This window comes from Lepisosteus oculatus, chromosome 3 (assembly GCF_040954835.1).
Source record: "Lepisosteus oculatus isolate fLepOcu1 chromosome 3, fLepOcu1.hap2, whole genome shotgun sequence".
Lineage (NCBI taxonomy): Eukaryota > Metazoa > Chordata > Actinopteri > Semionotiformes > Lepisosteidae > Lepisosteus > Lepisosteus oculatus.
In genome coordinates, this window is record NC_090698.1 from 20,342,595 (window position 1) to 20,355,627 (window position 13,033).

Consider the following 13,033-nt stretch of genomic DNA (forward strand, 5'->3'; position numbering starts at 1 on the left):
ACTCAACTGCTCAGATTTTAGCCAGACTAAACTAAAATGCATGAGCATATATCACCTGTTTACTTCCTTGCACTAACTCCCTCTGGATTTCAGGATAAAATACAATTTTAAAGTTTGGTTACTGACTACACCTGTAAACTGTTAAACTGTTTAAACCAAAACATCATCTGAGCTCTCTTGTCTCTGGTTTTCCAGCCTATATCAGATACTTCAAATCAGTCTGCACTTTCAAATTCTGTCTTAGACCTCACTTTAAAACATTAATAAATTGCCTTTTTAAGTGTTTTAAATATATTTTAAGGATTCATTCGTGTTTTAAAGTTTTGAGAATTGATGCAATGCAAAGTTGCTTCTACAGTTACACCTCCACTTAGGGAAAACATGAATCTGAAGGATTTAACACTACTTATGAGCTTTTATCTATCATTAGTTATATATTCAGGAAAGCCTCTCCAAAATTCTAATGTGTGAAAAGGGATGACAAGACAGCAGGTTTCAGTTTCACAGAGATATTTCTGGCATAGTGACAGTTGTTGCTTGAGAAAAGACAGAGCTGTATTTCTCTTTGTTTTTTTTTAAAGCAGAGAGTGAAAAACACATGTCATGGACTTGCTTCCAGATTAAAGTACAGTATGTGTGATTAAAACATCCTACTACAACACCCTGCCACATGTTAAATATTCCCATGCAAGGAACTGTAATGTAACCAGTCGCCGAGACATGTATCCTCTCCAGCACTACGATGTAACACTGCTGTTTTTACTGGACAAGTCAAGGGAGTGTAGAAGTACTGTAACAGTTTACTTAAAGCAACACTTCAGTATAGTTTTGATTGTGTGCCTTGGAGTATAAATGTGCAAGCTAGAGATTTTTATTGCCCCCCCATCTTGGCCACTCTGGCCACTGAGGGATTGTGTATCTGTTAGAGTATTCAGATAACTGAGGCATTTTATTAGATAAGCAGCCTCACAAAAACAAGAATATCAATTTAGCAGACCCCAAATGGGTAAAGACCAGATGGCTCCACAGCTCCACAGGCCGTGATTTCTGGAAGATCGCCAGCACCTCTTGTGACCACTTGGTATACTTAAATGGCAAAAACTCAAAGTAAAAACAGAGAAAGGATATATCAGGGGGAAAGACATGTGACAGCTTCACATATCCATCTTCACTTCTGGATTCCTCCTTGAACCAGAACCTCAAGATGGCCCTTGCCCTCCATTCTCCATGGGCCTTTATGGCCTGAAAAGGGACCTACCTACCTTTGTGAAAATGCTTGTCTTTTTAATTCTCCACTGCTGAATTGTTCACAGAACAATAAAGAAGCCACAAAACCATTCTAAGTATAACCTGATCATTGAGGGTGTGTTATTATTATATATACAGTATAACTTAGTTTTTATATATATATATTATATTACGAACTAATATGTTATTTAACATATATTATACATATTATTTTATATACAATGCACTGTATATGTACAAATCCTACAGGTGTATAACCAGCCACATCTGCTCTAGAAAGAGGTATTACCAAATGTTTTTACAGATGCATCACCCAAGTTATGTAGCACTTCACAACTGTATTTGGTCTCTGCGCAATATTTACATAGAAATATATTATGATAAGTAACCTAAATGTGACCTAGTATTCATTTATTAGACTAAAAACCCACTTCTGTACTAAGTCCTCAGACAACGACTATCACATTTTTCAACGTCTTTCAGCAGAAGCCATTTGACCTTGAAGTCTTGATGGCTGCAAGAAATGAAATCTAGATGTTTTATAACACTTCTTTATGTGTATTTTGTTTTCTTTTCTAGGTTAATCTATAAGTGCTCCATGTGTGACACAGTGTTCACACAGCAGACGTTGCTTTACTCCCACTTTGACCAGCACATCGCCAATCAGAAAGTCTCTGTCTTCAAATGCCCAGACTGCTCCATGCGTTATGCACAGAAGCAGCTTATGTTGGATCATATAAAGGTACAAAGACAAAGACCTATTTTCTGCCTTTTACAAGGAAAAATATCAGTATTGTCTGTATTTTATTTCCAGATTTAAAACTGCTTAAACTTGAAAAAAGTATCCTATAAAGTTAACCTAACTGTGAACATTCATGCAGGTTTATGATATCGGAAGAACTCTGTATCTACCATTTTGGATAGTGTGCAGGCGATAAGCTCTTTACTGTTAAATCTTAATAATTATTTTCAATTATTCCCACAGTCTATGCATGGCACACTAAAAACAATTGAGGGTCCACCAAACCTGGGTATAAACCTTCCCCTTACCACCAAGCCAACAAATCCAATTACATCCAGCCAAAATGGCAAGGATGTCAATTCTGTGAACGGGGTGGAAAAGAGTGACAAGAAGCCTTCCTGCACTGTGAAGAAAAGTAACACTACTTCCCTGTCCAAGAAGCCCACCAACCCAGGCTGGATGTGCCGGGATTGTGACAGATTGTTCACCCAAAGGGAAGTCTATATTTCTCACATGAGGCGAGAGCATGGGAAGGTGAGCAAGCGGTTTAACAATCATTTACAATCCCAGTCCCGGGAACTCCACTCTAACGCACAACGAGAGGAATTTGTTTTTGTTTCTCCAATTTGTAATTCACTGTGGCTGGTATTCGCCATGGCTCAATGCAACAGCTTTAATACCTGTATAGAAAAGAACATATGATTTTTCTCAGACATGGATTTGTCAAATTGGCTAGCCAGTGCCATCACGTGAGCTAGACCAGGGGTGTCCAATCTAATTCCTGAAGGGATATTGTGTCTGCATGGCTTTTAACCTAAATCATCCCATTATTGGACAAATTTACCGGCTTCTCCTAGCTTCAGTTGCTAGTGCTTAAAAAGATCTGGAACACCATGCATATAGCTTTCCTCCATGTCTCTATGGATTGGACACCAGTCTAGAGGTTCAATGGGAGAACATCCTCAGCTCTCTTCTGTAATTCTGAAAGTGTATTGGTAGCTGGCAGGGCATGGAGTTTGTCTTTGGGCTGCAAACTGATCCAACTAAAATTAGCCAAGTGCAACTCATTTATAGTTTTCTGATAAACCCAGATTTGGATCGGCAATGCTTAGACAGTAACGCTCAGTCTGTGCTGTTGGATGATACCAATTTAGTCCCCCAAGTCCTTTAACGTTCAAGGCATTTTAGATGTTTGATTTTAAATAATGTCAAGACTGTACATGTTGTGTTATCATGTGCTTAAACAAGTGCATAATTAAATTGCCATAAAGTCACAAAATAACTTTGTTTTCAAGCGTGAAGATAAGGCAGTGTTCTCAATTTTTACATGTGGAAAACCTTTGGCAAACACATTTCCATTACATCATGAATTAGAATGGCTGCTAGAAAATATTGTGCAATTACTTAACTTTTAAATTAATAGTGATCCAGCTTCTTTATGATTTCATTCATCTTTGTTAGATAGACTGAAGGACAGCAATGCTGAATCAAACTCAATTGAGAAGTAATGAAAAAAATGGATCAATACATAATGCCTTATCTCTGTGGATCCAGGCACATGCTGAATGCTTATTGATCCTTTCCTTTTTTAGATTTATAACTGAATGCACAGTGCTACTGAAGAAATAAAAACAGCCCTTTTTGTGAATGGACAATGACTAATCTGAAAAAGTAGCAGGCCTGAATTCAGCAATCATTCTCTTCTCACGGCAGTGTTTGTCTGATAGTACCAGTTCAATCAGAAAAGGGCCATTTTGCTGCCCAACCTACTCAAATTGTGCTGGATAAATTTACCTGGTTTTCATTGTGCAATGTGATTCAAAATGTTAGTCATTCTTTTTGTAAAATGTCCCAAGCTCAGAACCCCTCAAATCTCAAACTACTAACATTTGGATGCACATCCTGTGAACATTTATGTTAAATAAATTATGAATAACACATTTTGTTAGAATTGAGCATTACTTTGCTAGACCAGCCTTGGGTAATGTTTGAATGAAAGATAAATACAACTTATTTAAATACAAATATCTACCAAAAATCAAATTGTTAAATAGCAGAATGTTTTGCTTGATGAATGTAGATCTCATCAAGATTTATCTTAAATATCTTTTGGTGAGTTTAGGAAATTCACCTCAAACACACACACAGGTTATTGTGAAATAAACATACTGTACAGTATTAAATATTTTCAGGGGGCTAAATAATCAGGAAGACTTGAACTGGAACTAGTTTCAAAGGCTCTTAAACAAGAAAGAATTTTCTTCAAATCCTTATACATTACTTATGGAAAATGGTGCCACCCAGAGTGGTAGTATTTACATTTAGCCCAGAATACATTTATTTATCATGACTGATGTCGGTTTTTGATTTTTGTGTTGAAGATCTTTTTCTAGCCAGGTCAGAGGCCAAAGAGATTTTTAAGAAAAAATACTTGGAATTTAAGCAATACAGAATGTAAGACTAACCCAAAAATTATTTTGGTCAGTTTAATTCAGAGTAATGCGTAAACTTTAAAGTGGAATTGTCTTGTTAATTATTGTTTCTTAAAAAACGTATTAAAAATACATTTTGGTTTATGCTATAATGTGTTCATTCTCATTTTTATAATTGATTTTCAAAATATCATCCCTGTAGAACACTTCCTTTGTTACTGTAGGTAACCTTGACAATGTGCTTCACACAAAACTAAGAGCTCTGAGTATATTGGATTTGGGAAAGACAGACACTGAACAAATCATGAATCATGTTCATGTCATTATATATCTGCATAGTGTCTAAGAGGTCATTTCAATGCGCAAATGATTGGTTGACTCTCTTTTTCTTAGCAAATGAAGAAGCATCCTTGTCGTCAATGTGACAAATCCTTCAGTTCATCACACAGTCTCTGCCGACACAACAGAATCAAGCACAAAGGAATTCGAAAAGTGTACACATGCCCGTAAGTAAACACCTGCTGTTGTCTGCATTAAAACCAACCACAACCTTCCTCAGACACTCATGGAAAGATGAGGAAAGCCCTGTTGGGCTTAAAAGTGTTCTGTGCTTTGTGTGGTAAGGAGCAATTTGGTGATTTGAGGACATATTTTTGTATAAATGTTGTGCTATATATTTCAATGTATTTTACAGTTTCTTTTCAACTCTTTTACCTAAGATAGGATGTAGAAATTTAGAAGGAGTACACTTGCTTGTCCCCTATGAACTGGGACCATCCTCCTTGATCTTTTGTAAAAAAATTATAAATTACCCTTCAAGGGATTTTATGTTTGTGCAGAAAGAATCATTTAATAAAAAATATTTTAACAGTTTGAACCATCTTATGGGTGTGCTTTCTTTGTTTCTTGGAGATTAATATTTTATACGTGTTTCAGTATTTAGCATATTGAAGATACAGATGGGTCACTGAACTGTATCTGTATGGGTGCCTGGTCTCTTCATTAAAATGAATAAAGAGAGGGCAGCACGTGTGTTACAGGGCCTAATAAAAAATCCCTTTAACATTGCAACTCAACATCTGTATCCATGAAAAGAAACCTGTATCGAGTTTACAGTGTACCTTGAAGGTCACTGGCAGTTTTCTCTAACAGAGGCAGCATTTTTACAGGAAGAATAATAAGGTTGAATAAAATATTCATTTTATTTCCACCTTTGGAGGAGCTGCTTTTTTCATACATATCAGAAAACAGTAAATTGTGGTCCTGCTCACACAGCTTGTTTTGCCCACTAGTAAGCTTTGTTTTATTGATCTTTTCCAAACAATATTTAGACCCACAGGGAGCACTTCACTTTAGTCACTCAGGTATAGTTTTTCTTCCAATATCAAACTCATCCATCAATTTGTATTGTTTTCCTTCATAAAGCAAAACACCATTGTTTTATGAAAATAAATTAAATCTTGTTCCCCCACTATCCATTATATTTTAGAGCTTAAAGTATTCCTTATGGAATGGTAACTGCTTGGATGTTTGGTTTAGTTCTTCCGACACATGGATCTTTCTTTTTATGAGCTTTATTGCTTTTTTAAATCAAAGGAGACAAATTTTCACTCAACTTGGAATGTCACAATGGCACATAACACAGAAATACAAAGAACATACATTAGAAAGGGTACAAATGAGAGGACGCCATTCAGCTCATCTTACCCTTTAGATAATAGTTAATTTATCCAGGCTCTCATCTAGATATTTCTAGCAAGAAGCCAGGATATTGGCTTCAACCATATGGCTGGGTAGCTTATTCTAAACTCCCACAGACCTTTAGGTTAAAATCTGCTTCCTATTTGTTTTAAATGCTTGTGCATGTAGTTTCTACTCATGCCCTCTCGTTCATATTTCAACACAACATACAGTAGGTTTTGACCTGAAATGCATGTATTTAGAAAGGTGCATTTAAAATAACAGATCTTTCACTCAGATACAGTATGTGTAAAAAAAACTCCAAAGAGATCTCAGAAGGATGCTCTTTATTAAGTTATATGCTGCACATGAGCGATTTTTGATACCAGCTGTTTTTCCATACATAATGTGGTACTTCTTCCACATAGTTTTCTGAAGCCCCTGCTTCAGTCTCATGACCTTAGTCTGGGTTTTAAAATCAAACCTAAGAGAATTGCAACATATTCAGAGAGCTGACATACTGTACCATTAATGAGTGTCTAATTTGGGAGTCCTTTCTGAGTGTTCTCCTGGAAGATGCATTTAGAGGAGCTGCCAACTGCCATGGAGATCATTAGATTTCCATAAGTTGAAATATTATCTCCTGTCTCACAAGCTGGTAGACACTGACCTCCCAAGTGGAGGTAGAGAAGAGAGCAAGACTGTTTTCTGGCATGTGTTAATCAGTATCTGTAATTTAGTTCAATTAAGAAAGCCTTGATCTGTGAATGTATTCACATTCATTACATGCTTTCACAAGGCAGGCAAAGGAATGTTTTTGGAATGAAGAAACCTTAGAACTTCTTTCTATGGAGTGAGTTTGTAATTACATTTCATCCTTTGACAAAAGCAAAATAGTGCAGTGGTTAATGTGCAAGACTCCTGTCCTGCAAATTATGGAAGAATTATGGAAGAAGATGTGTGTGCATTATCATTTGATTGAGCTTTGAACTTTTTTGATTTTTTCTAATGAACTTTTCTAAACAGCATAAGGAAAGTACATCAGGAGGGATATTGTGATACAGACAAATCACTTGATATTAAATAGTAGAAGCCTTGTTTTGTAACATAATATTTCAGGTTTGTTGGTTTATTACAGGTTTATGCTGTAATAGTAAAATGTCCTCTGTCTCTTCACTGTTTCCACAGTCACTGTCCGGACCCCAATCGTTCTTTTAGTAAGCGCTTAATGTTGGACAAGCACATTCAGTTAATGCATGGCATTAAGGACACAGAGGAAAAACAAGTGACAGAATCCACCAATGCTGAAGATGCTTCAGAAAAAGAATTTTCTAAGGTATGGCAACATCTTTGACAGTGGCCATAATGAGAGTATGCAAATGTATTGAGGGCCATAAAATACAGTACATTACTTAAGTTTACTCACCAATTTTCCTTTCAACTTTTCTGAATTCACCTTAGTTAACCTTTCAGTTAAGGGTTAACGTTATTTCTAGTATTCACATGAATAAAGCAGGTTCATTGCTTGAGGATATCTCACGCCTTTTAAATTAAACTTCTAAATCACACATTTGCTCTTTACACTGCTTCAGCTCAGAAAATATTTCATTACATGAATTACACTTACCAGTTCTAATAATATTTATTTGAAATTAATGTTGAAATAATTATTTCAAGGGTTATTCTGTATGATTTGACATTTTCAGATTTGTTGTTTTTTTTACTCACCGCATTTTAAAACTGGTATAGTGCATTTTACATTAATACTGTTGATATATTATTTCCAATAAATTAATTGCTTTTACTACTAATAGGCTATCCATTTCTTTTTCCTTAGTTGGACCATTTCTGTTACCTAAAAAGCTCTGTGTAAGGGAGCCTTCTCATCATCACAGTTGACATAATGGTGGATAACGGGTTTTTGTAATGATAGAGAAGTCCTTTACACAGACCTTCTGTTTTCACATGACTGGAATGGTCCAAATATGCGGTGAGAATGCTGATAGACTGCTATTGAGTATTTATCTATAACTTATGCAATGATTCAGCCCAAGATAATTAAAATCAGTTATTTATCCATCATGTGTCTCATGGGATGTTTGCTGTTTGGAAAAAATAAAGAGCAGCCTTTGATCTCTCCTGATTTCCATTTCTTCATGGATTATTTAATCCAACAGCAGCTAAATATATCACTTGACATTTTGATAACAACTGCATTTTGAAACACCAGTTACAACAGTAATAGAATCTACAGTACATGTACAGTACATTTAGCACAGTAGCATTTCTTTCATCAATTAAAAATAATTATCATCTGTATTCAGTCAATTTAACTGCACGATCCTTTACTTTTGATGCATAAGTTACAAATTAAAAGACCAAGGTGTACTGTGTCATAATTACTGGCCTGTCCGTTTTTTAAATTGGCATTGTTTCTTTTGTGTCGATCCGTAGGCTTCTAGCCCAAAACGGAAGCTAGAGGAAACAGTTTTGGAGTTCCGTCCCCGAGGTGCTATAACTCAGCCCCTGAAGAAGCTCAAAATCAATGTGTTCAAAGTCCACAAGTGTGCTGTGTGCAGCTTCACCACGGAGGACATTGTGAAATTCCATGAGCACATTCCCCAGCACAAATCTGATGGCTCTTCCTACCAGTGTCGTGAGTGTGGCCTGTGCTACACCTCCCACAACTCTCTGTCCAGACACCTCTTTATAGTGCACAAATTAAAAGAACCCCAGCCCACTTCCAGACAGAATGGGGCAGGAGAGGACAGTCAGCAAGAAAATAAACTGAGCCCAGAGGGCACAGAATCTGACGGTGTCTCCGAAAGGAAGTGCAAAGTTTGTGCCAAGACATTCGAGACAGAAGCTGCCTTGAACACTCACATGAGAACACATGGGATGGCTTTTATCAAGTCAAAAAGACTGAGTGCAACAGAGAAGTGAATACAGTGAACAGAAGACCCGTTTTATTATCCAAATACTTTTTGTTCTGTGCTACATTTGGTTTTGTTACACTCTTCACAGCTGAGTGCTGTTAGAATAATGGTACATTTTAGACAGCTGTAGTTACTACACATTACACCATTTTCTCTTATATATCCCTTAAGTGTTTAAAAAAACTAAATGTATTTAAAAGCAATTTATGTATATTTAAATAAAACTAAGAAAAACACATTTTGTACACTCTATGCAAAGTGTTTGTATGGGTGTTTAATAGATTTTTATAGGACGTTTAATTTAATTATTTTCTGTCAGAAGCAGTCATTTTTGTTACAGTTTGGATGTTAGATACTGTGAAGAGGGTTTATCATGAGGTTTATCCTATAACCTTAAAACACTGCAGTATTTTATTGCTACTGCTGCCAAATGTCCTGGGAGAAATCCATGAGCTATACATCAGTTGAACTGTTACAAAGGAAAAAGGCAGAAAAGGCCAGAACTATGAAATAGCTGTAATGTACCATACAACCTGTTTGGTAGGAGCTTTTTATGACTTACATTTACTCATTGCTTCATTCCATCATTCAATCATTGATTCATTATCAATGATTGATCATAACTATCCCTCACAGTTAAGGGTCACAGAGAGTGCCAGAGAGAGTCTGGTTGTCTTAGAAGATTCAGTCACGATGAGCTCTCTTCAGCATTTTCACGTTTGCTTCCTCATTTCTTGGCTTAAAGTGCAGAGCTCATGCCCAACATTCTTGCTGAATCTGGTTCAGTCAAAGACCATAATCTCCCAAGAGCTAAATCAATGTTGCATTTTTTATGTTTGCTTTAACTATGTCTTTGAAATGCTGCTTTTGTTCTTATCTGGTGCAATTGCCTTGGCTTTGATGGGAGAAGAGAACCGTCTTTGGGAGCCTAGAGTCTGACACCCAGACAACATGACAAGCTTAATGGAGCTTTAAAAGAATGCTTCTGGTGATTGCCCTGAAGGGAACACTGATAAATCTGTCCTCCTCTTGATATGTAAAATGTTCTGCAAAATATTTTGATTATGCAACCAAGATGATTGGAGGTCTTATTCTGCCACAGTATTCATCTAGCAGAACTGCTGTTGAGATATTCCAGGTGGTTCATCTTCTTATGGCTCTTTTACCATTAAAGGCTTTGTTGCCAGACCCATATTTTCTGATTATAAAGTATGCAGGAATTGAATCCTAATGGGCTTACACTGTAAATGAGGTAGCACCAAGTCTGAAGGTACTTTAATCTGTTGATACTGATTGTACATTACTTATTCTACCAACTCTACAACAAAGACAAGTAGATGGACTTTGGAACCCAATTCATTCCATTTGGGGCATTTTGAAGGGGAGTCAAATGATGTCACTGTCACCATTCACTTAAATCAGCAGACGGTGAAGAAACTTTTGTGATTATAAAGTTGTCATCAAAAATTACATTCTTTATTTCAAACATATATTGAGAACATTGTGTGGAGAGGCACACAACAGAGATACTTTTTAATTTACTTTAATGGTTCTGTTTCAGTGGAACTCACAAATTAAGGAATAATATTGTCTGTTTAGATCTTTTCACACCTTTTGGTTTTTGCTTTTAAAATTGTTTATTTTGTGGCCTTTTTACAGAGTTTGAGCCAATAAGGTTCAGAATACTAATGTAAAAGAAAGATGTGAATATTTGTTAAGATGTATTTTGTCTGGTAGAGTTTAAACTAGCCTATTTTACTGACAGTTCATAGAGGAAGAAAATGTGAATTAAAAAGTTCACAGTATAAATGTGCAGGTTTTAAGCATAACCATTCATATTATAACTTACTATTTATCGGACTCTCCAAAAAATGTTGTATTCATTATTTTTGCCAGTTTCAGCCTAAGAATTTAAAAATAATGTTTATGTTTCACTAAATGGGTGCTATATACATGTGATATGTCAGCTCTCTGGATGAATGCTATATACAGATATTCTTAAAGCTACTTCCTTATCCTTTTGCTTTTTATAGACATAATGCTGTCTATTGAAAGGAAAGGTAGATGTCTGACAGATGATTTATTACATTAGTGAAGGTTTACCAGCAAGAAGAAATTGGTAAAAATGCCCAGTTTTTTATATGTGAGCAGAAAAATAAAGATTGTATTTTCTTTTGTTCTTTTGTTTTGTTCTATAGTTGTTCTTATGCTGTTACTAAACAGGAAAAAAATGCTTCCAATGATGACGACTACACCTTTAATTGACTAACACATGAAAGCAGTTCTGCCCTAGTGTTGCAATATTGATGCACTTTGATCAAAATAATTCTATTATCAACAATACTCATCAATATTGCTACAGTATATTAGACATGTTCTATTATAGTTAACATATTTTAACAAACAAACAGTGATAAAGGAAATGATTTTGGAATGTTGTTTTTTATGAAAGTTTGCACCTGAGGTTATGATTTTCAATTACTTTGAAAAGACGAGATTTTGGTTTTGGAAACTTCCAGATGCTATTCTGTTTGCCGAATTTTGCACTGTATCTTTTTTATATACACCTTATCCTACATTCTATCCAGTTTTGCAGTAGTACAAGATGTATGGTAGACACTTGGATTTACTTTTAGTTTTTAAGGACAAAATGTTTAGTTCAGCTTTGAACAATGCAATAACATACAATATTGCTATTGTGTGTTATTGGAATGTTTCAATTGCAAAAGTTGAGCATCTAAACAGTTTTCTAGTTTCTTTCTAAATTAAAAGTTACTAGTGAAAATATAAAAATTGGGCATTTTTCAATGGGCCAGAGTTGTCTTCTTACTGTTTTTTTCTTAACATTTCTATTCAAGCCTAATTAAAATTGCTTCAGTTGGACCATGTAGGTAAAGAGTTCTGTATTGTACTGATAACCCTGAAAAAAAAAAAAAGAACACTCATTCAGAATGAGAAGAAAATGCATTGGTTTAGATCAATGTTTCCAAGTTTCTCTGGTGCTTCGATACTTAGTTTTTATCCACATAGTGGCTTTGTGTTGAGAACCCCTTAGAGCTACACACTACTAAATGCTTAAGAATTTCCTTAAGATTATGGCATGTTGACAACCCCACATATCCTGTGTTGTTTTGAAACACCAAAGAAGCATATTTTATTTAAAAATCTTGATCTTGTTTCTTCAAGTAGTAGTTATGGACATAAACGAACGGCCTGTACAAGTTATGAGACCTATTCAAATTGAAATTTGCTCTGCCTTCACAACTAAAGAATGTGTGTGTAAATACGAAACTGGGAATTGCTATCTATTCATTGTGGACAGACAGCTGTAGTAGCAAAACCAACATCTTTAAATATTGAACAGTGTTTCAGATTTAAAAATATAAAACATTGTATAAGATACTTGGGGAAAAGATATGTTTTTATTTGTTTTCTTTTATATAATATGTATTTCTTCAAAGGACTTTTTTGTTGTTTTTTTTTACTTTTTTTAAAAGAAATATTTTTGTGTAGAGATTTAAACTGCATGAGAAGCTGTAACAGGTGTTACTTGTTTCTTAGAATGTGTCTTGCTGCTGTTAGGTAGATGTCAAATGTTCCTGTATAAGATGTTATTGGTGTCAATAAAATATGAAACTTGTTCAAGGCACTGTCTTTTAAACCCTTGTACCCGAATAGTTTAAACATTCATAGTTTTTTCTCCAATTTTTGTGAGATTCCACATGCTGTATTTTCAAGGTATAATTTGGGATATACCTTACTGTTTCTGTTTTTTTCTGATTTGTTTACCTTGGTTTGGCACAAATAAATTATATTTAATTATTATTAAATATAGATTCTTACATAAAAAGATACAAAAGAAAGGATCAGTTTTAACAAATTCTTGCTTTAATGCTTGCACTTTGAGGTAGTAATTAATGTGTTATGTGCACAACTGACTCTACACATTAGATTATATGAAAGACGATTGCATAATTATTCCAACCTTTTGCTGT

The 13,033-nt window shown here is 35.2% G+C and overlaps 1 protein-coding gene across 4 annotated transcripts in view; it reads left to right on the top strand.

The window, feature by feature from the left end:
* znf532 (zinc finger protein 532) overlaps positions 1–12,678 on the top strand; it is a 44,270-nt gene extending 31,592 nt beyond the window's left edge. For all 4 annotated transcript variants that reach the window (XM_015340159.2, XM_015340160.2, XM_015340161.2 and 1 more), the window contains 5 exons: positions 1,828–1,990; positions 2,234–2,524; positions 4,816–4,928; positions 7,291–7,438; positions 8,557–12,678. In XM_015340159.2, the coding sequence (XP_015195645.1) occupies positions 1,828–1,990; positions 2,234–2,524; positions 4,816–4,928; positions 7,291–7,438; positions 8,557–9,045 (1,204 nt within the window). In that variant the 3' untranslated portion in view covers positions 9,046–12,678. The remainder of the gene's footprint in view (positions 1–1,827; positions 1,991–2,233; positions 2,525–4,815; positions 4,929–7,290; positions 7,439–8,556) is intronic.
* The last annotated feature ends 355 nt before the right edge of the window (positions 12,679–13,033 follow it).